We start from the raw sequence: 23,052 nt of genomic DNA, 5'->3' as shown, positions 1-23,052 counted from the left end.
ATTAGAAAACTCCCTGCATATAATGCTGGGCAGCAGGTGCGTGGTTTGAGACCAGGCATGTTCGAAATCTGACAGGATTGCCCTGATGGGCCACGGTTTAGCCCATGCACAGGAAAGGGTGAGAGGGTGGTGCTGGGGGACTACGATTTAAATGAGGGGCCCAGTTCTCCTCCCACTTACACCAGTTTTGCACGGTGCCAACTTCAGCAAGGTCCCTCCTGGTTTTTAAGGTTATTGACAGGAGAATCCGCCTCTTTTTGTGGGCAGCCTGGCAACTCCCAAGACGGGGAGGGGAGTATCTCACATCTACCTGACACAGGAGCAGGGTGGAAAAAGCCCTGGGGGAGCCACATCTAGCAAAGAGTGTGGGCCGCTATGACAGGACCATGCCAGGTGGGGGGGCACGGGGAGAGCTCCAGAGACACTCCCCCCTCCATCTTCCCCTACCACCCTTAAAAACAAGCTCCCTAAGAGAAGATTAAAGAAGAGAGGTTGCCCTATTACAGCCTTGCCAAGCTGGGCTCCATTCAATGATTCTACTGGTGTCCCTCTGACCCACCCCAGCTTTCATATCTGCGTTAATCAAAAGCAAGTGGAGATGGGCCTGAGCCAGAACCATGAATCTGAACAGCCTGAGCTTTGTGCTGGGGGATGGGGAGGGAGGCATTCACACACCACACTTGCCTGTTGGAGCTTGGCCCCCAACTAAAGAGAAGGACTCGAAAGCAGATCTTCAGCTGAAACAGCCAATATAGTGAACTGTGTTGAGCTCAAACAAGTACAATGCGTTAAACAGCAGCTTTACTTCCAGCCACGGAAATCAGGTCCCTGTTATCACAGGCAGGAGAGGTTAAGACTTTAAATGCTGCAGTAGGAATCAGCGTGTTGAACCATTTCAAATCAACATGGACACGTCTCCACATACCATTAGAAAATACAAAATAACGCCAACACCTACAGTCGCGGGCCACGTGGCCTATTTACCAAACAACACCCAAGGTTAGTCATGTTGAGGGACTGCCACTGTACATGGACTCATTGGTAGAAACTGAAAAGAAGAGGACTCTCTTGATGTACTGACACCATACAAGGAAGGTGATGTTCTAACAGTCTTGGCAGAGATGCAGTTAAGGCGTGGGACCACATATCAATTTAATATTCAGATGGGCTCCATCTATCGAGTTTGGATCAAGAGCCAATCCCGATCTTCCCAAACGTTCAGAAGGGTGGTTGGATCCAGGGTGTCAAGGCCTGTCTTGGAGGTAAGTGGGAGATAAGAAGTCCTTTGTTCTTTGTTTTCTGTGGGGTTCACTTTTGTTGTCATGTAGTGGGTTATGCCAATCCATCTACCTTACTATTGCCCCATGAGGATGTCTGATCTTAGATTTCCCCACACCCCCAGCCATCAGACGCTTCCAAGTTACATTGCTTTAAAATTCAAAGCTGCTAAAAATTAGAGATGGGCCTGAACTCAAACCCAGATTCCAAAGACTCCCAAACTTTGGAGATGCTTGAAGTCTGAATTCCAGTCTTAGAGAGGCCTTCAAGACAGCTACGTTTCACCAGCACAGCACTTCGTGTGCAGGGCACCAACACCTCAGGCTCAAGAAACTACTTACATGTGAGAGAGTATCTCCTAGGACATATTTCTATCAGCTATAAGGCAGCAAATAAGGTTCATTTATCAAGAAGTCAGTAACAGATGAGTCTGACTTTCTAAAGATACGAAGGAAAATAGGTCAGGAGACACTTAGAGTTCCCGAATTACACACAGATGTGCGCGTCTGGGTCTATTACTCATAACCAGGGTGGTTTGCGCCTCCTTGACACTGAAGCATGACTCTAATGCACTTCTTTAGCAGCACGGTTCATATATTGATCTGTACTTGGTGAACCTTGCAGAGTCAGGGCCTGGAAAGAAAACATCCATTTATAAGTAGGTCACATCCTGTCTGCCTTAAAAGCTGCTTGTTATCCAGCTTTTCCTTGTTCTGTAAAGTTCTCCCAAGGGCAGATAACTTCCTTCACAGAGTCCTTACAGGCCCGGGGGCAGTCCTCCTCTTCCTCCTCAGAGTCTATTGGGTAGATTCTGCTCTCCAGAGGAATATCCACTTTTATCTGGAAGAAGCTGTGTTGCAAAATGAAAACGTGTCACACACAAGGCACTTTCTGACCACAACGCGCAGCACAGAGTTTGGCTTTGAGTTTTTCTATTTCTCAGAGCATACTTTATGGACACAAGCCCACGTGACTTGAAGAGGGGAGAATATGCATACCAACCCCACTGAAGCAAAAGTGCTGAGTGCCACAGTTCCACAGCCAAGTGAATTAAGAGGTCTTGAATTTGTGGGTCTGTTTTTGCATTTTAGGCTCAGTTACCTGGTCAGGAGCAGAGATGGACCCAAAAGTGGGGGCACGGGGGAGGGTTTCCCATCTGGATTAATTTTAGGCTGGTGGAGGAACCAGGGCTAAGGCGGGAGGGTGATGGAATCTCCAGGCCAACACCTCTTGGGTCATCAGCTGGTGTTGTACTATTTTAACCCCAAATGGTGGGACTCTTGAGGTCACCTCACGAGGTTCCCCCCATCTTGTTGTCTGTGCTTCCACCTCCGTGGGCCACATCTGAACCAGACCTGGGGAAAGACCCCTTCTGGGGTTGGAACCAAAGCCATAGGAGTGCATTTGGAAATTCAGCGGAGTCTGAGAAGCCGGATTTGGGAGGCCTGCTTGCTAGACTTCTCTGACATTACCCGCTAATGTGTTTTGAGGGCAACAACCAGTGCTGGATCTTTCCAGCAATGCTGCCACCCTCTCTGCCTATTATCAAGGTGGCCATTCAGCACAGGAACACAGTGCTCGCACCAGGAAAGACAGGCAGCATTTGAAGATCGACTGTGACTGGAGACAGGCAGCACAAAACCAAACAAGCTCTCCTGAGCTGTGGTTTTCAATTAGACTGTAAAAAAAACCCCTGTGGGGGCCTGAGTCCCAGTTCTTCTTGCAGGAAAACACATTAACTCAGAGAGATCTGCATGAGGTAAGATGACCGGGAAGGATACAGACTCCGAGGAGGCTCAGTGTGTGTCTGTCAGCAGCCTCCCGCCCTCAGCATCAGTCCCTGCGGCTCTATCCGTCTATCTTACTTGTATCTGTGCACCTCACACTCTTTAATGTTTTGCTCTGTTGGAAGATGCTAATAGCTGCCACCAGTCACACATCTAGGTGAAGTCTAAGCACCCAAGTCCCTGATTAATGAAGGTGAAATTAAGTGTCCTTTGTTTAATGATAGCTGACACAGTAGAAGCCACCGCACAAGGCACGGACAAGCATGGCAAGGCTAAACCATGGGGGCTGAGGTGTTTCCCTGGAGACAGACTGCAAACACGGGGGCTGGAGCTAGTAGTGGTTGGCAGCTGTGTGTGGGTGACAGGAACCCGAAAGCCAGGAGACAGTGCGAGAAGCAGTCATGAATGCAGCCCTGAGAGGGACCAGAGACAGAGCTTGGAAACTGTGAGCCAGGAAACTGCCCACTGCTGTTTGTTTCTACTGTGTCCAGGGAAACAGGGCTGTGTAAATAAACAGGATTGCACCAAATACCTGACTCATAATCAATTTCTTCTCCTAATAGAAACAGCCCAATGGGCTACCCATTTGGGCCATGGGGAAACAGGATTTATCCTCACAACAGGAAAGGAGGCAATATTATCCTGGTTTTACAGATGGGGACAGATGTTAAGTGACTTGCCCAAGGTCATACAGGGAGTCTGTAGCGGAGCAGGGAATTGAAGCCAGGTCTCCTAAATCCTAGGCTAAAGCCCTAACCACTGAGCCTGAGCCAAACTCCCCATCTCTTGTGCAGGCCTGGGCCGAGCAGAGGGTTGGAAGCTCCCCAGATACAGCTGTGTCCAAGGGAGGTGAGGAGGAGGAAAGATGAGGACACTGAGGTAGCGGTAGGGTATGTCATGCATGCTCAGGCACTGGGGTGCAGGGAGCCTCAGGATCACAATAACCCAGGCAGCTCATTCCCACGGAGCATGGTGGACACAAATGCTGCCAAACCGAACTCCCACGTACTCCCTGCTGAATCCACGGGCAGGGCTGCCAGGGGGCAAAAGGAACCTTTTGACAGGGCCCCAAACCAAGTGGGCTTGCGACCTGCCAGGCGGGGTCACAGCGCCCCTCACTAACATTTGCCCCAGAAGGACCTCTGTCACGACGGAGGGCAGTCGGCCCAAACCTGAATCGTGGCTCTGCGAGCCAGGTCTCAACACCCAGGGCAGGAGATGAGCCCAGCCCCACGGGACAGGAGCCAAAGCACCGCTACAGACATAGACTTACTCTCCAATACCCCCACTCCCCCAGGCCTCCCCTCAGTGGTAATTCTTTTCGAAGAGGGTGGTCTCCATTTCAGATTTGGTCCCAGCCCCCCCCCCACCCCCCCACAAAAAACCCCCTCTGTGCAGCCCTGTCAACAGGGCACCCCAGGAGCATTGCAAGCAGCAGGCTGACATGGGGATTCATAGTCAGTGGGCACCGCAGCCCACGTAATGCGGGACAGGAGGGCACAGGGCAGTGAAAGTGAGCGACATTGCCGAGTTAGCCCCCTCCCTTGTGGAGCTAGAGGCCCCGGGCACTGGCTTACCGTGGGGCTGCTTCCCTGCAGGGCTAGCTCTGAATCCAGACAGCTCCAGGGGAAGGCAGCAGGGCCTGCAGGTGAGGCTCATCTGTAGCCTCCCACACCAGCGGGCGGTGGCAGAAATGCTGTCCTGCAGCCTCCCCATCCCTGGGCTGAAAGGGAAACTGGGGCTGCTCTGTTAACTAATGTGTGTTTTGTTCCTCTGGCTTACTGGCTGGTTCCTAGCTTGTCTCTACAGGGTTGGGGGGTGGCGGTGGTCATCCCCATGCCCACCCCATCCGCAAGCTTCCTGCTGGCCCCAAGAGCAGAGGAGATGAATGGTTTCATGCACACAATGGACTGGTGGAAAGGTAGAGGCACTAGCTGGCTGGGAGCAGGTATGAAACTGGTTTGGGCACAGCAGGCCAGGACTGGCTATAGATGCAAAGCAAGAGCTGGGGGCTTGGGAGACACTGGGAGAGATCTCTGCCCTTCCTCCCACCGCCGAGCTTGGGGGTCTGCCACCCGCGGCTCAGCAGCTGCAGCCTCTGGCGATCGTCATCGCTGAGAGCCTGCCCCAAAGGCTGGTGGTGTTGTGGGAGGGAGCCTTTGCCTGCTGGGTATTTCCCTCTTTCCCTTCCCCTGTCTCCTTATTTGAAAATTCTGAAAAGTTGAAGAGCTTTTCAGAAGTTGTAGGCATCTTGGCAAGACCCTCTGACTTCTCAGGGCTCTTCCACTTGTCGGTGAGAGACGGAGAGCACCCGTCTCAGTGACTCTGCCCCTGCACTGAGGGCGGTGACGGAGGGGGTGGGTGGGGTGGTAAGCCACCTTTGCATGCCCCATATTCTGAACCTGTTCAATGCCCCTAGTGTAAGTTAGAGCCATCTCAGAGCTGTGCTTATACCCTACTTCTCGCAGTTCTCTGAGAGCAGAGCCGTAGCACCGTGAGCTCTGTCCGTGTCCCTCTCTGCACCTGGCCCAACCAGGTGTTCTCAGAGGGCTGTGTCTTCCCCATGGGAGGCTCCTTCATGCTGCCAGAGTGCAACATATAATTAGGCGGAGAGACCATGGCTAGTGACGTAGAGACACCACTGCCTGGGAGTCCCTCTCACTCAGGCTGGCCGCCTGTAATCACTCACAGCTGAGTTCCTTCACACACCACAGACAAGTGTACTTACTTGGTCATTTTTTTGGACTTCTGCTGCAGTTGTTGTTCCAGGTCATCCAGTGGCTGGACCTTTCCATGGGTGATAGCCGGGCACTTTGGCGAGAGACTGGCAAACATCGGTGAGTTTAAACATCCCCGTTTCAAGAACCTGCTGAAGGACAAGGTCGTCCGGGATTTGGGAGGCACCTTGGCTTCCATGTTCCCTGGCACCTGACTGTTGCAAGTGCCCGATTCAGAGTCCATGGAGATCTCAGTGCTCTCAGTGATAGAAGGAAAGTGGTTAGAGTTGGACCCATTGCCTTCCCACTTGCTCTCAAAGCAGGGGGTGCTGTCTAGGGCTATGCTAATGGGTGAGGGGCAGTCAGTGCTGTTTGGCAGAGTGATGTGTCCAGGGGATTGGGAAGGCAGGTTGTTTGGGATGTGGCAGGAGGGGTGTGGAGTTGATGGAGATGAAGGAACAGAGGTACCGGTGTACACAGCCAAGTGAGGGACTGGAGCAGTGAACTGACACAACTGCAGAGAAGAAAAGGAGACATTTTAGAGCAGGAAAAGCTGCCTGCTAGTCACAGGATATACAACACCAAGCCCCGAAACCCTCCCTCTAGCTACCAACTGGAAATAATGCCCTCGGAGAAGGCAAGTGAAAGATTACGACCACTTTGGGGGATATACAGTTTACTGGAATTCATAGATTACAGCAATGTAGGGCAGGTAAATACCTCGATAGGTAGGTAGGTAGACTGTGTATATTAGAGACTGTGTGATGGTGCCCTCTAGTGACTGGCCCTGAGGTAGGCTAAGGGACCTACTACTGCTAGCTGCTGGAAGAGCTCTCTCTTAACTCAAATGATAGAGGCTTGTGTTCTTGGATCTCCAGGACCTGGCACCCCTGCAGGATATACATAGTAATGGTGGTTGTCAGATCCATAACAAAAGGAACCTCTTTATCTGTCTGGCACGGAATTACCCCTGGCACATCTACCGTGCCATAGAAACGCTGAGGATTATTAATAACAACACTCCAGAGAGCAAACACTCAGATGGTGAATCAGGTTGACAGCTTGGGGCCCATACTGTAGGTGAGGCTGATGAAAACTTAGGCTAGAATTTCCCAACATGGAGGGCCTCTGACTAGGCCATGGGTGAAGAGAAGTGCTACCTGACCCCAGATGTGTCCCCTCAAAGAAAAGAGAGCCCTGTCTGCTCGTTCAAGCTGCTGTCTGCTCCTACAGCCACCAAGGGGCATCCCTAGCTGAGCAGCATGGAGCCCTGAGGCCGTGAGGGAACTGAGAAAGGGAGCAGCTAGAGGGCAGAGCAAAGGAAAGGAAAAATACAGGGAACAAAAGAGAGAGACTGGACAGAAAATTAAAAGGAGGGGAAATTACCCACGAGAAAAGAAGGGAAGGGAGAGGGGCAGAACAAACGAGAGATGGTGGCAGCTGGATCAAACCATCATGGTAGCTCCACCAAACCAACGCTGGAAACTGCTTCCACAGGAATGGCCCAAGCTCATTGCAACCCCAATGCACCCTGGAGGAATTTGGACCTGGATCAGAGCCTGCATTTCATAGGCCATTAATAATGGTCTGAGCCAAAATCCCACCAAGAACACACCGAACTTGGGGGAAGGTAGGAGGAATCCAGACCCAGACTTTGGAGCTTGAGCTCACCTCTAACAAGATGGGCCCAGACAGCAAGAAACGTATCCACATGTGGGTCTAAACACTCCAGTGTTGAGCTGGGAGATTTGCCTTGAGACCCATCTCTCACGGCCTTTTGCGGGGCTTTAGGGCAGCTAACTCAGCTCTGATCTATCACTTTTCACCCCAAGATCACAAAGGGCTTCATGAAGGTAGGTGGGTATCATTATCCCCTTTATAGAACTGGGTAAAATGAGTCACAGAGATGTGACTTGCCCAGGATCAGAACCTACATCTCCTGATTCCTAGTCACCTGTCCTACCCCTGGACCAGACCCCTAGATCGTTGCAGTATTGTTGATACAAGTTGCCTTTGCTTGTCCTGTCAGCTCAGCCAAATCTTAGCTCCACAGGAGAGCTGCCAGCTTTTCTTCACTACAAACTCTGACTCCCCTCTCCAAAGGATACAATTTGGTGTTATCTTCAGAGCATCCTCCCGCAAAGCACTGTGCACTGGGGATAGGACAATCCCCGCCTGTCTGCCCCTGCATCAAAGAACCAGAGGGAAGCCAGATGCAGAGTTTTGTTCTGGCTTGTTGCCTGTGGTGGGCTTCCACACAATCAGATCAACTCTTTTTATTACCTTTTTTTAGGTTTGTAATATAAGAAAGAGCTGGCGAGAGAGAATAGGGATTGAACCTCCTTGAAGAACAAAGGACAGAGGCGCTCAAAAGAAAAGATACAATTCCCTGACTGCTGCCCTGCCACCGAACGCAGCACTTTTCAAACCTGATTGTCATGGGGAAACCTGACACATGAGACCCGGAGATGTGAGGGATTCTCCTCCTGCATTTGTGGCTGAGGTCGGTGGAATGCTTTGAGGGCTTTCTGACAAGCAGGAGCTGTCCCCTCCATGACCTCTCTCCTTCTGGCTCAGCCAGACTTTGGGGAACTCTAAACTTGTTGCTTTGAGCTGCGCTGAGAAGAGCTAGCACTATCCTAGCTATGCAGATGCTTCCATCCACCAAACTCCCTCCCATTGGCCTTGAAGATGGCAGATCTCCTGGGGAATGAGGCACTGAAGAATTCATCTCTTCTTTCTTTCCCTTACATGCTGATGTGGCCATCTGTAAGCATAGCTGGGATTGCACAGAACGGCCTGTGGCTGCACTTATAAGGACAATGCTTAGGCCGGAATGAGAATGAATGTTGGATTCATTTCATGCCACAGGACGGGCCTTAGGGACGGTGAGGAGTGGAGGTGCTCACAGAATCAGAGCAGCAATAGGGAGTTCAGTGAGGGTGTAAAGGTCTGTCTCCATGAGCTAGCAGGAAGAATGGATGGGCCAGATGCTAGGGCTCCAGATCCCAATCTGCCTTTGGGAAATCATTGCTTTCCAGAGTCGGAATATCTCAGCATTTCTGTGACTTGGACAGAGTTACTCTGAAGCATGTACAGTGATGAACCAAAAGGGGGAGATAAAGGGCACCTGAGGCCTGATCGAACATCCACTGAAGTCACTGGAAAGATTCCTACTGGCTTCAGCAACCGCTGGATTGGGCCATGGTTACCAGGTGGATTGTTATAAGGGTGCTCATCTTACCTAATTCATTAAAGAGAGATTAGTTGTAAGCAGGGAGTTCAGGGAGACTATAAGGCTCTGCTACTGCTAGTTACAACTGGGGAGCGTATCTAGTGACAACCCAGTTAGCCCCCGAATCTGTTACAACATGGTTAAAGCATGTAGTGAGGGCGGGACTTTGGTTATGGATGGCATAACCAGGCTAAGATCTGACTTGAAGGTGTGTGTGTGACGGACGCCATCTTGGCTGACTCCTCAAGGACTGACCCAGGGACCTCCGGAACTAACAAGCACAAGCCTCAAGGCTGTCTAGCTGTGGCTGTAACAGTCTCGTGACCTCCGTGGGAGACCTAGTGCACACCCTCATCCGTGGGTTACACAAGCTCAGAAGGATAATTTGCCAATGATTTAATCTTCGATTACGCATTTCAGGCTTCTCCAAGGCATGGCTTTTCCATAAGGTTCTAAATAAGTCTCTACCAACCGAAATAAAAATATGCTCAACTTTTTAAACAAAAATGTTAAAAGCAGCAGCACAAAAAATAAATACACACATGCAAAGAGACAACACAATGAAGGACCAACACAATGGTCTTTTCCATTTTCCACATACACTTTTATTAGACAGGTGAGCTAACGCAAATAAAGCATGGACATGATGGATAAAAATCAATGGAGATCCATTGGAATACAATGAAATCCAATGGACACGAAATCCAGTGGACACAAACTATTTCTTGGCAGATACGGAGTGAAGTTCAATTCATAGCATGCTGAGGGGGATGGCCAATAAACAGTCCTACTCAGAGAAGATGAAGAGCAAGGGGTGAACGCAGCCAGCTACAAATGGAATACACTGTGAGATAGGGCACCAAAAATGAGCTTCCTTCTAAGAGCGCTGGTATTTGGTCATGATCTTGCCAGTCCTGGGTAGATGTTTAACACTCACAGGGTCTGCCAACACTGCATCTGAGGTGTGGCTGCACCACATATAGACGCAGTAAAGCTGCAGCAGCATGGGCCGGTCAGGCCCACCCAGGACCCTGGGTACATATGCAAGCAGCTAGCCCGTGCTCCTGCGGCTTCCCTGCTGCTGTTGTCGGAGCTATCCGGGCTGCAGTCCCGCCTCTGACTGCAGGACCGAACTGATGGCTGGGCAGCGTTGGGACTGAGATAAAATGTGGGGAAACCTATCAATGGAGATGAGACCTAAAATCGCATCATTAAGCCAACTGACTGGAACCTATTTTATTACTTGTGTTACGACAGCATCTACGAGCCCCAATCTGGCACAAGTGGGACTCTCGAGCTAGGATTTTTAAAGGAGCCTAATGGAGTCATGTCATTAATAATGGGATTTGTGTGCCTAATTCCCCTAGGCTGATTGGAAAATCCCAGCCTAGAATTGCAGTCTGGCTTTTCCTGGGAAGGTCAATGAGGTGCCTCCAAGGACAGGGTTCTCTATGCCTGCTCAGACAACTGTTAGCCCCTGACTGCCGATGGGATTCCAGCCTCATTGGAGGCCTTCGTTTTTCTAACTCACTGGTGAGGGCATCTCTGTGGGCGGGAGGGTAATAGTAAAAGAAAGAAGCAGCCCAGAATAGAAGCAATGTGTGTGAGAGATGGAAGGACTTCCCTTCACCTCCTCCCTCCCCACACTGCCCAGGACATTAGGACTGGCTGCTGTCTCGGAGACATAAAGCCCTGGGTGGAACAAAGGTGCACCCACTCCCATCAACTTGCAAGAGTTTGGCCTGAGAAGGGACCGCATGAAGTGGCCCAAGGTGATAGCAGGGAATGTCGGAGGCTCCCCAGCTCCAAACCCTGACATGGTACGGATGGTGTCTCTCTGAAAAGCACCACCACACTGCATGGCGAGAGCCTGATGTGGATGCAGCGTGGAGCTCCTGAGCATCGGCTGCTGAGCCTGTGACCTTGACAAATGCTGTGGGAGCTGAACTGCACTGGCTACTGAACAACTGTGCAGCTGCAAGGCACTGGCTGTAGCTGGCATGGCTCTGCCCCCAGAGCAGAAAGGCCCTCGGGCTGAAACTCATGTCCAGATAAAGAGGAGAAACTACTTCTGAGATTCGACACCTCCACAGCACCTCAGCCCTGTTGCCAGCCACATCCTGCTCTCGCTGCCTCCAGTAAAATCATCCCAGCGAGAGCAGTGGATGAGCAAGACCGAAAGGATTAAAACATTTTCTGAGCCTCAACATTTGCCCATCCCCCAGCATCCCCTAAATTCTGGAGGAGGAGGAAGCTTCTTTACCTTCCACCCCTGGGTTTTTCACAAATCCCATCGTGTCCTGGTGACCTTGGCTGGTCCAGCCCCGGGGGCTTCCCAGGCAGGTTTGGTATCTCCCTGAAATGTGCTTTGTACCTAACTGGAGGGTTTAGGTTTCAGGAAGTAATTTCCACTCCCCATTCCCTCCAAAAAGGAAGAAGAGAGTATTCTATTACAATAGGGGCTGAATCAGCCCTTCTGACCTCTCCTGAACACAGCGGCTTCTGGGATACTGGGCTACAAGCCGGGATGACCACTGGAAGCCGAGGTTTGTTCATTTTTAACAGGGGGAAAGAGCATTGCAGGGCAAAGACAAGACAAGAGCGAGACAGCGTTTGCTAAAGGAAACCCATCTGGAGCGAGGCACTGCTCTTCTACCCATCTGTACTAGCAGGAGGCTGCTCTTCCCTCCAGGCTCGTGCATAACTCATTACATGGGTGAGTTCCTGAGGGACAAGGAGAAATCCCTTTCACTGACTGGAGGTCTCAGCTAATCACCTCTAGGCTGAGATCTTCAAAGCTGCCTAGGGAATATGAGGGCCCAATTACTTAAAATGACTAGGGCATCCAGACCACCTAGGTGCCTTTGGAAATGTTAATCTTGTTGCTCCCACCAGGAATTCCCCCCCTCCCCATCCTTCTGCACAGCTGCCGAGTACAACTGCAGCCTCCATGTGCTCCCTCCTATTGCCACAGGGGTGCGAGACACCCGAAGTGGAGCCCTGGCAGAGCTGGCCAGCTGCCCAGAGCGGTGCTTGGGGTACTAGCAGTGGGCATGCTCCCACCACATGACAGAGTGCCAAGAGGTGATGGACCTTCTTGTGCTCCCCCTGGGGTGGGGTGGCTCTGCCCCACCTGACGCAGAGGACGGGGACAGGCGAAGGAGCTGCGTTCTACGCTGCCTTGTGCGTCATAACTGAATCACTATCCGAGTTCTCTGGGTCGTGGGCAGGGATTTAAGAGGCAGAGAGACCCAGATGGAGTTTTGGATCCTCCTGGGCAGGGTTTGGGGCAGTTACAAAACATCCCTTCCCTGACTTGTAAAAAGAGCCCATTGCACGGGACCCACAATGAGATTCGGACACAGCCGGCTTTCGGACTCTAGCAGCATTTCCGTGCTGTGACGTGACATCTGCCGCTACAGATGCCATGGCAACCTGCAGGAACCAGGCTGCAGAGAGAACGGGGTCTGGAAAGGTAAAGCAGCACTGACACCTGCAGGTGGGGGGCAGGAATCTCAGCACCGGCCTTGCCAGCAGCCCCTTGTCTTGTCTTTCCCCTGCTTTGTGCCCTAGACAAGGATCTGGAGCCTACTTAGGAGGCTCCTGCTTGAGCTGGCTCCTACGATCCAGCCTGCTCATAACCTGGGTAATGTCCACGTTTGTTGCTGCTTCTTTGGCCTTGGCCTCTTCTTCCTGCTGCCTCAGGATGACGGGGCTGGGGCTGGAGCGAAGGTGACGGCGTGCGAATGGGAAACTGGAACTAAGCAGAGAGAGAAGCAGGGAGTTACTGGGGGACACAGAGAGGCAAAACTGACCAGAAAATGGGTCCTTGTCACCAAAAGCCCAAGGAACCTGCTTGGAGGGAGGGGCGTTGTTCGTGTCCTCCATTTGGAGCAAACAACCTGCTTAACCAGGGTGCAGAACGTGCAGACTCACGTTCCAGACATCTCAGCAGAACCCAGCCCAAGGGCCCGGCCCTGCCACAATTAATATCAATATCAGAACTCCCCAGAGCTTTTTCAGGAGCCAGGCTGGGCCCCAGACTCAGTCCTCGATGCTGCAAATGTTTATGTCTGCACGTGACTATCGTCCCACTGCAGTTCAGCAGCAGGATGCACTGAGCAGACTTTTCCCCTGGCATTTCCTGCAGATTCATCCTCCCAGCCCATTTGCACACCACCCAGACGTTCCGTTGTTACGGGATTTCATACAAGCAGAAACTTGATGGTGAGATTGTGCAGGATTAAGACACTCCATATAAACCACTTAGCTGGGAAAGGCTCTAGAGTGGCATGAAGACGTCATGAAAATGGGACCAGGTTTGAATCGGCCAAACTGCTCAAATGTCACGGATTTCAAATTGTGCTGGGAATATTTTGTCCATCTCTAGTCAATGAGGGCCCAGTTCTGCCACCCACAATCACTCTGAGTTCACACTGAAATCAGTGGAACTATCTGCATAGGAAGGTACAACTTATCACGAATAAAGGTGGCAGAATCTGGCCCTAACCAGGGAAAATGGCTGTAAAATAGTAGCAAGCCCCTTCTCCTGTCTCACTTAGAATCTCTTAGATAGGACACTGGATTTAGAAACATCGAAATTCTGACATCACCCCAAGTCCAACAATAACCCCCAAATTTCCCTTGGCTGGTGCCAATTATTCCAAAGTAAGAGACGGTTGTTTTCGACAGACAGCAAATAACACAGCAATTCGCTGAGCAAGAAGCGCCTGGCCTGAAATCTCTGAGCATCCAGATGGCCTCAGGTAGAGAAGAAATACCAATTACAGAAACAGCTCATTCAATTAAATCCCTGAGGCTCTGCGTGAGGTGTGCGTGTGGTCTCCTGTCACAGCGTCTGAACAAAGGCAGTGCATTATGAGATAACATATGATGCTGATCCTTGACACTTTGATCGCATCTTTCAGCTAAAGATCTCAGGGCGCTTTCAAACAGCAGCTGGTTATGAATTCCACCAGCCCTGGGAGACAGGTGACATAATACCCATTTCACAGGAGGATATGTTGAGATACAGAGAGTCGGAGAGCCTGATTTGTAAATGTGCATTAGTGCACACGTCATTTCCACCACTGTGCCAATTAGGAAAATGCATGTGCAAAGTAAGAGGTTTATGGAGCATGCACATTTTAAAAGCAAACATGGCCTCAGTGAATGGACTGAAGCCACACAAATCAGTTGCAGAGCTGTCAGCAGAACAAAAGGGTCCTTGCTCCTAGTCCCAGATATGGGAGTAGCAAACTACCCCTCCATTATACACATTGGCAGGCAACTAACACTGAGCCTGAGCCATTGAAGTCAACGGGAGTTGTGCCACTGACCTCAATGGGATTAGGATCGGGGCCGTTTTGTCCTTAATCATCAAACGTGCTAGAAGGGATGGGAATGATGGGTGAGATTTTTACAAGTGCTCCCTACATTGGCCTAACTGCTAGTGACGTCAACGGGCACTTTACCATTGACTTCAATGGGGCAGTTAGACCAGTGTTTCTCAACAATCAGTCTGTGGACCAGCACTGGTCCCTGAGATCTCCCTGACACACTTTAGGAAGGCAGCAAGCCAGCCCTAGTCTCAAGAAGGTTGAGAAACACCGTTAGACCAGTGCTCAAACCCTGCCCAAAACGCTTTCTTTAGTGAAATGCGCTGCCTGCTTGGCTGCAAATTACTTCCCTCCCTTCATGAGGAATTTCACCTTACACCATCCTGAGCGGACCTAGAGCAAGGCTCTTCTATAACCTCTACTCGCAAGGCATATCGTGCTGTGATGCCCCTCTCTGGCTGTTTAAACAGGAGCTTTCATGTCCTCTGTGACGTACAGATCTCTCTCTCCCTCTCCACTTCCTTTGCTTTTCCACGATGGAATCATTATCAACAACAATGAAAACAAGTATCAAATAGGCAGCCTTTGATGTGTTTTTCTCTCTCAGCATCTGCTGGATGCTGTCTGAAGTGTGAATATTACATCCCGGGAGCAGCTATCTGCAAACATTAATGCATTTGCCGGAATTACAAGCGGCCTCTCCAGGATGTGCGGCACGGCGGCAAGACCGTGGTGGCAGCTGGGCGTGTTACTGAGCTGCACATTGCATCTGCTGGGGTGAGGGAGGGGGGAATCCTGATCAGTTATCATCTTCTATTGCAGTAGTGCCTGGAAGAGCCCTGGACCAGGGTTCCGCACCGCTTGGGAAGGAACCAGAACAAATCAAGAGCCGGTGGGGTCTCTGCAGAGGAGACACAATCTCCTGACAGGGATCCCAACGTGCCTGAACCATGGGGTAAGCTGGCATCTGTAAATCCTCCTCAATGACCTTAACTCGACCGGCCATTGGGAGTGGTGGCCCCCAGTAAGAACCTGATCCAAAGCCCATTGAAGGTAGCAGGAGTCTTTCCATTAACTTCAGTGGGCTTTGGATCCGGCCCTGTGAGAGCAGAGCTTGTGAGACCCTTCCTCCTTACTTGCTGGGTTATGGGCTGTCAGGGGCACAGAGAAAGAGGAGCTCCCTGTCCCAGAGGCAGCAAGCCACCCCTTTTGGCTCTGACATGGCAAATTCGGCCTGATGAGACGGCAGTACTTAAACCAGGCTGCCTGAAGTCACAGAATCATAGAAGATCAGGGTTGGAAGGGACCTCAGGAGGGCATCTAGTCCAACCCCCTGCTCAAAGCAGGGCCAATCCCCAATTTTTTTTTGCCCCAGATCCCTAAATGGCCCCCTCCAGGATTGAGCTCACAACCCTGCGTTTAGCAGGCCAATGCTCAAACCACTGAGCTACCCCTCCCCCCACAAAAGTCCCTGAAACTGCTGTGCCAGCTGATGTGAGAAGCCAGCATTTGATCTGGAAACAGTCTTGTGGAGCCTGATTTTCCAGTGCCTTGCACCTTGTGACCGCATTCCCACCAGCGCAAAAGGGAGTGTCAGACACTATTACTCTGCTCTGCTTTGCACTGGTGTAAATAGCTACCTGAGCGCAGGGCTGTGAGCGCTCACACCACACAAATGCCACGTGCCATGGAGGAGAACAGAGTTACCCCATCTTGTCTTAAAACCCAGAGGGCTTTGGATGGGATCACTTTAACCCTGCGTAGGTTCTCTCAGGCCTGATGTACAGCACCCTTCTGGGGGCGGGTAATGATTAGCTCAGCAGTCACAAAAAGGATTTAGCACTTGCCAGATAGGCTCTGACTGCACACAAGCCATTTCCACGGGGTTCACAAACAAACAGGGTAATCAGCAAGACTTAAATCCACTGTAATTAAACAAATGTCTAAATCACAGTCATTTCGCTGAAACTCAGGCTCTTTGTAGCCCCAGCACAATAAAAAAAGCACATAACCCACAATCACACCGCAGTTTACTTGCCTTTTTTTCACTGTCTCTTGGGGCACAATGGCCTTGGCCAACATCTCCTTGTATATTGGAGACTTTAAATAGCGACCATAAGAGTCCTACTGGGGGGAAAAGGGAAACCGGTAGTTATGAATTGCAAACAGCCTAATTAAAATCATCTTGGAGTACAGTGCTCAGGAGCCAATGAGGCTGAGAAATTGGAAATCTCGCCCAGCAGATCTCATTCATTAAAACTAACAGCTTCTCATCAGACGGGAAAGTCCCCGATGTAGAATTCAGAATGAAAAGGGGATTGATGAGCCTAGCTCAAGACTAAGGTCTTTTAGGCTACATCTACACTGCAATAAAAAACCCACTCCCCAAGTCTCAGAGCCCAGGTCCACTGACGCAGGCTCACAGGGCTCGGGCTGCGGGGCTAAAAATAGACGTTCGGGCTTGGTCTGGAGCTGGGCTCTGAGTCCCACCCCTCTCGTGGGGTTTCAGAGCCCAGGCTCCAACCCAAGCCCGAACGTCTACACTGCCATTTTTAGCCCTCCCCCCTGAACCCCGCCAGCCTGAGTCAGCTGAACCGGGCCAGCCAGGGGTCTTTTACTGCAGTGTAGATGGACCCTCACTGTCATGGCAGTGTGCGTCAAGATCTAGTGCTGGGCCATGTCCTCAGCTGGTGCAAAACAGCACAGCTCCATTGACGGCAATGCCAATTCCCCCCAGATGCAGGTCTGGGCCCCAGTGCCCCTCTTTTCTAAGTGTCCTGTCTAGATCATACGTGAGGGGAGGTCCCAGCTGGGGCGTTATTTCTTGTTACCGTAGTCTAATGGTCTACACTGCCTTGATCTAGCTGAGAGTCAACACAGCTCCAAACATCAGATCTACAATAGGGTGCCTGCCTATGGACCAGGGGAAAGTGCATGTAAACACAGGACAAAAACCTTACTTTTCAGGAGCAGCACCACAGCATATGTTCTTGGCACAAAAGTCACCCATTTGTACCCCAGTGTTATGAATCTTCCCACAATTATCGCTGGAACACACTCTGCTAAAATGTGCATCCTACCACACGTTGACTTGATCTGGGATGCAAAATGATAGATGCCGAATAGGGTGGGCATCTATAACTCCACAAAACAATAACGACAATCAATGCTCATATAGCACCATAAAGTGCTGCACAAACATTGATTAATATAGCCTCACAACCTGAATTAATTCAGGGAAATTCTGTGGCCTGTGTTATACCAGAGATCAGACTAGATGATCATAATGGTCACTCCTAGCCTTATAACCTAGGACAGTTTTATCATCCCCACTTGACAGATAGGAAAAATGAACCGTAGAGGAGCTAAGTGATTTGTCCAAGGCTCAGTGTGAGTCAGTGGCAGAGTTAAGTTTTGAATGTGGAATTTCCTAGCTCATAGCCCTGAGTCCTATCCACTAACTAGAGCACGTTGCCTTACAATGGGATGGCATGAACCATTTCTTTCCCACTGCAGGGCAGCAAGTGGTCTCCTTTCAAATAGGGGTCACTTGGGAGCGACGGCAGCTAGCATGCAGAGACACGGAAAGGCACAGACAAGCTGGGATGCCATCTGGATTTGTAAGCAAATGACAAACCTTTTTCATGAGCATATAAATATGAGTCTGAGCAGCATCTAAAACATAGCGGTGAGGGTGCTTGAGACCTTTGACTGTGATGCCCATCGTTGTGCCATCAATGTTAATCCAGCGCCTTGCCCCTGGAGCCAGGAAGAGTCTGAAACCAGAAACAGTCAATTTCATGAGGTGAGAACTAACAGAGACTGTTCTGCTTCCACGGATGGAACGAAAAGTGCTTTCAACTGCCAGCCAGAATTCACCCCTGGTTCTTTTTCATACCGTAGGGTAGTAAACCTCCCTTTCGCCAGAATGACCACCTCATGCACCACCTACAATCACATGCTTTGATGCCACAATTTACAGTATTAATAATATTTTGCACTCAGGACCTACTCCAAAACCCAATGTGGGTCTTTCCAAAGACTTCCATGGGCTTTGGGTTAGCCCCTCATCCAGAAAGCTCCAAGCGCTTTCTTGAATATTAATTAATGAATATTAATTTTCTTTTCTTGAATATTAATTAATGAATATTAATTTTCTTTTCTTGAATATTAATTAATGAATATTAATAACACTAATGAGAACTATGGACATAATACCATCCCCATTCTCCAGACCGGATAGAGGAGGCTGAACCTCACAGAATAAGACATAGGCGGAACCCAGAGCTTTTGTCTCCCAGAAAGACTAACCCTCTCCCTTGTATGAATCGTGTAGGTGGAAAGGGGAGGGGGGAAAGTTGCTTTATAATAAAACAACGTTTGTTTTCTTTATTTAAAGGGACTTCCTTCCTACAGTGGGACTATCCCACATGCGTGCTTCATGCAGGCTCCCAAAGGAAATCCTGGCAGATACTCAGCAATACACTTTTCCTAGAGGAGAGCAACACAAGACAAGGATAGGGATGGCAACACATCAGGAAGGTGGACTGAAAACCAAGGCGTCCTAACACTCACTTGTAAATTTCTTCTGCTTTTTCTTTGACCTTGGATTGGTCTCCATACTTCAGGTCCTCACAGGCTTCCCAGAACCCCAGGTTCTCTCCTGAACAATGAGGGATCAGTGACAAGGGTGGGAGAGGGACAAAGAAAATGATGGCTGAGTGAAATAAAAATCCTCAACTGAATTCACTTGATTCAATATTTGTTGGCCAAGCTCCTGAAATTATGTCTCCGATTATGTCTCCGATTATGACAGTCACCCTGAGGCTTTCTGTTTGGCATAGGCTTTTTGATGGCTCTCTGCACAAGGATGAATTTCACCCTAAGTGCATATAAAATTGACATATGCAATTTCTTATTAGCATCAGTTGATTTGTAGGTGGTCTGGAAACAAACCAGCTCACTTTGCAGTTAGTTCTTTGCTATTGCATTTTATGTCCTCTGCCACTAGATGGCATTGCATGCACTGACTCTACAGCCTGTCTCCGCAAACGTCAACGTCACTTCTTAAGACTTCCCATTAATGTCTCAGATCACTGCCCCTATTATAATGGCTTTCTAAAAATACCACTTTGTGTTGTAAACATGCTGTAGTGATGCTGAGAGGGTGATGCGGGAGGGACAGGAACACAGACCCACCACTGAATTCTTTCTTCAGGAACAGCTGGAAGTTCTGGCGGCCTTTCGGGTCCCTCATCAGCTCGTTAAAATTAAAGGCCCATCGCTCCACGCGCATCTTGGTAGGGATTTCCACTCTGCAAAGGTTTCATAGAATCATAGAATATCAGGGTTGGAAGGGACCTCAGGAGGTCATCTAGTCCAACCCCCTGCTCAAAGCAGGACCAATCCCCAACTAAATCATCCCAGCCAGGGCTTTGTCAAGCCTGACCTTAAAAACTTCAAAGGAAGGAGATTCCACCACCTCCCTAGGTAACGCATTCCAGTGCTTCACTATCTTCCTAGTGAAAAAGTTTTTCCTAATATCCAACCTAAACCTCCCCCACTGCAACTTGAGACCATTACTCCTTGTTCTGTCATCTGCTACCACTGAGAACAGTCTAGATCCATCCTCTTTGGAAAGCCCTTTCAGGTAGTTGAAAGCAGCTATCAAATCCCCCCTCATTCTTCTCTTCCGCAGACTAAAAATCCCAGTTCCCTCAGCCTCTCCTCATAAGTCATGTGTTCCAGTCTCCTAATCATTTTTGTTGCCCTCCGCTGGACATTTTCCAATTTTTTCACACCCTTCTTGTAGTGTGGGGCCCCAAACTGGACACAGTACTCCAGATGAGGCCTCACCAATGTCGAATAGAGGGGAACGATCACGTCCCTCGATCTGCTGGCAATGCCCCTACTTATACACCCCAAAATCCCATTGGCCTTCTTGGCAACAAGGGCACACTATTGACTCATATCCAGCTTCTCGTCCACTGTAATCCCTGGGTCCTTTTCTGCAGAACTGCTGCCTAGCCATTCGGTCCCTAGTCTGTAGCAGTGCATGGGATTCTTCTGTCCTAAGTGCAGGACTCTGCACTTGTCCTTGTTGAACCTCATCAGATTTCTTTTAGCCCAATCCTTTAATTTGTCTAGGTCCCTCTGTATCCTATCCCTACCCTCCAGCATATCTACCTCTCCTCCCAGTTTAGTGTCATCTGCAAACTTGCTGAGGGTGTAATCCACGCCATCCTCCAGATCATTAATGAAGATATTGAACAAAACCGGCCCCAGGACCGACCCTTGGGGCACTCCACTTGATACTGGCTGCCAGCTGGACATGGAGCCATTGATCGCTACCCACTGAGCCCGACAATCTAGCCAGCTTTCTATCTACCTTATAGTCCATTCATCCAGCCCATACTTCTTTAACTTGCCGGCAAGAATACTGTGGGAGACCGTGTCAAAAGCTTTGCTAAAGTCAAGGAATAACAGGTCCACTGCTTTCCCCTCATCCACAGAGCCAGTTATCTCGTCATAGAAGGCAATTAGATTAGTCAGGCATGACTTGCCCTTGGTGAATCCATGCTGACTGTTCCTGGTCACTTTCCTCTCCTCTAAGTGCTTCAGAATTGATTCCTTGAGGACCTGCTCCATGATTTTTCCAGGGACTGAGGTGAGGCTGACTGGCCTGTAGTTCCCCGGATCCTCCTCCTTCCCTTTTTTAAAGATGGGCACTACACTGAGCACAAACACCACCATTTCCCTCTGGAGTCAGGTCACTGCTCGCTGCGGGATTTGGTATATTAATTAAAAACAGAACGCCCTTCACTGGAGTGCCAAGAGATTTCCCAGCGCCGTCTGCTTTCCAGTCTGCTGCAATGAGCTCCTGAGGTCAGCCCACTAGGTAAGTGGCAATTAAACAACCTTCTGCACAGTGAGATCAGGAATAAGGGGCTGATTCTGCTCTGATTTACACCAGTTCTATACTGGTGCCACACCATTGGCTTGCTAATGCTGATTTACATTGGCGTGAGATTAGAATCCAACAGAAAATATCTCTCTGGAGGCTCCAATGTGTGGGGGTATTGCATCCCTTCAGCAACACAACACAGCAGTGTACCCAGTTTAACTGACCAGTTCATGTGTGCACTTGCAATGGAATAGATCCCTTAGGGGACACACTGTATGGGTCTGATGCTTCAGTCCTTAGGCAGGGAAATCTCTTGGTGAAGTTTTGCCTGCCTAGGACCTCAGGACTGGGGTCCACACCTATAACTTAGCTAAGTAGGCTCCCTTGTTCATAATTGGCCACATTCTGCTCTTGGGTGAATGGGAACCCTTCACACTCATCCAAGAGCAGAATTAGGCCCAGAGGCATGGTATGAATTTATGAACTCCCACACCATTAAGGAAGACTATACTTAAAGAGAAGGCAGATGATACTGCAAGTACAGGTATCAACACTGCCCAAGGACCACTGGCCTTTTCGCTGTTAAGCTACTTTACATGCTAAGAATAGGAAAGCATCGCCACTTATCACAGGAGAGTGGATATCATGATTAGGTCAATGCTGCTTTTTTTTCCAATATCCCGCAATATAAAGGCTTTGTAAGCCACGAGTTGGTGGGAGAACAAATACATACAGCTTTGCATTGAGCTCCCAGAACTCAGTGTCATCTGTTATCCAGGGGTTGCTGGGGAGGCATCCAGACATGATGGGATCATTGGAGAGGAACTGTTCACAGTATTTCACAAGCCTGAAAATAATTGAGAATAAACCACGATGATTGGCTGCAGGCAGCGCTTCAACCAGTATGTTTATAAACCTAAGAAAATTATTACACAGGGCTTGGACCTCTTCCTAAGTGCATGCATAACGGGGCCTAGATCCTGAATGGGACCTCTGCAATGTGAATAATAATTAATAAGAACAATGAATCTTTTCCCATCCAGCCACAACACGCAACAAAAACACCCACCAAATGTGGGCCTGTATGTTGTCTTTCAAAAGTGGCCAGTGATCTTGGGGGGTGTCCCAGTGTTTGGGAGCTGAACTTAAGACACACACCCACAGTGACTTCAGAAGCAGAGCGAGGAATAGAACCCAGGAATCAGGAGCTCAGATTCCCTCACAGAATGGTTTGCTGCTTTGATATGAGAGGAAGGGAGCAGACAGAAAGGAAAACGGATGTTGCAGGAACCTGAACTAGGATCCAGACAACCTGACTGATGGACGACGGGAACAAGGACTTTGAGCAGCTTCCTTACAAAAACAGCATCTTTTAAATTTTGCTGCAATGGGTTCCCTCCCAGGGGCTGTCCTGCCCAGCATCCTGTCTCAGGGAACCCTGGGTAGATGGGAGCTGGCTTAGCATGCCCCAGCTGGCTATCACGTTCCTCTCCACAGCTTCTGTATAGCTCATTACTCTGCAGAGCACTTTGAGCTGCTTTACGAATGAAGCCAAAGTCTCTTCTGTTCTCGTTAGAGAAAAGCAGAGAAATATTTAACGTCCCACCTCCAGGTGCCGGCCAGACTTGTAATTACACCCAATTTCATTAACACGCTGTGAAAGTTTTTTTCCCCTTCTTCACTTTTGAAAAATTTGTCTGGTTTCTGTGTTTAAAATTCATCCCAGGCTAAGCTGCTGTCACGGGTTCACAGCTGGGTGCGCGCTGTCCACCGCAGTGATGCTAATAGATAT

General features: G+C 49.7%; 1 protein-coding gene across 5 annotated transcripts in view; it reads right to left on the bottom strand.

The window, feature by feature from the left end:
• Positions 1 to 742: 742 nt before the first annotated feature.
• RGS9 (regulator of G protein signaling 9) overlaps positions 743 to 23,052 on the bottom strand; it is a 68,009-nt gene continuing 45,699 nt past the window's right edge. Inside the window, exons 12-19 of one of the 5 annotated variants that reach the window (XM_037914195.2) lie at positions 21,994 to 22,107; positions 19,556 to 19,671; positions 18,932 to 19,019; positions 17,994 to 18,132; positions 16,395 to 16,480; positions 12,660 to 12,777; positions 5,794 to 6,296; positions 743 to 2,128 (exon numbers count right to left, since the gene is read on the bottom strand). In XM_037914195.2, the coding sequence (XP_037770123.1) occupies positions 1,972 to 2,128; positions 5,794 to 6,296; positions 12,660 to 12,777; positions 16,395 to 16,480; positions 17,994 to 18,132; positions 18,932 to 19,019; positions 19,556 to 19,671; positions 21,994 to 22,107 (1,321 nt within the window). In that variant the 3' untranslated portion in view covers positions 743 to 1,971. Of the gene's footprint in view, positions 2,129 to 5,793; positions 6,297 to 10,540; positions 12,778 to 16,394; positions 16,484 to 17,993; positions 18,133 to 18,931; positions 19,020 to 19,555; positions 19,672 to 21,993; positions 22,108 to 23,052 lie in introns of those variants that run through there. The other 4 variants (XM_043527685.1, XM_043527686.1, XM_043527687.1 and 1 more) reach the window with 4 other exon arrangements.

Source organism: Chelonia mydas, chromosome 14 (assembly GCF_015237465.2).
Source record: "Chelonia mydas isolate rCheMyd1 chromosome 14, rCheMyd1.pri.v2, whole genome shotgun sequence".
Lineage (NCBI taxonomy): Eukaryota > Metazoa > Chordata > Testudines > Cheloniidae > Chelonia > Chelonia mydas.
The sequence above is the reverse complement of the archived record's forward strand: the minus strand, read 5'-3'. Positions and strand labels throughout refer to the sequence as shown.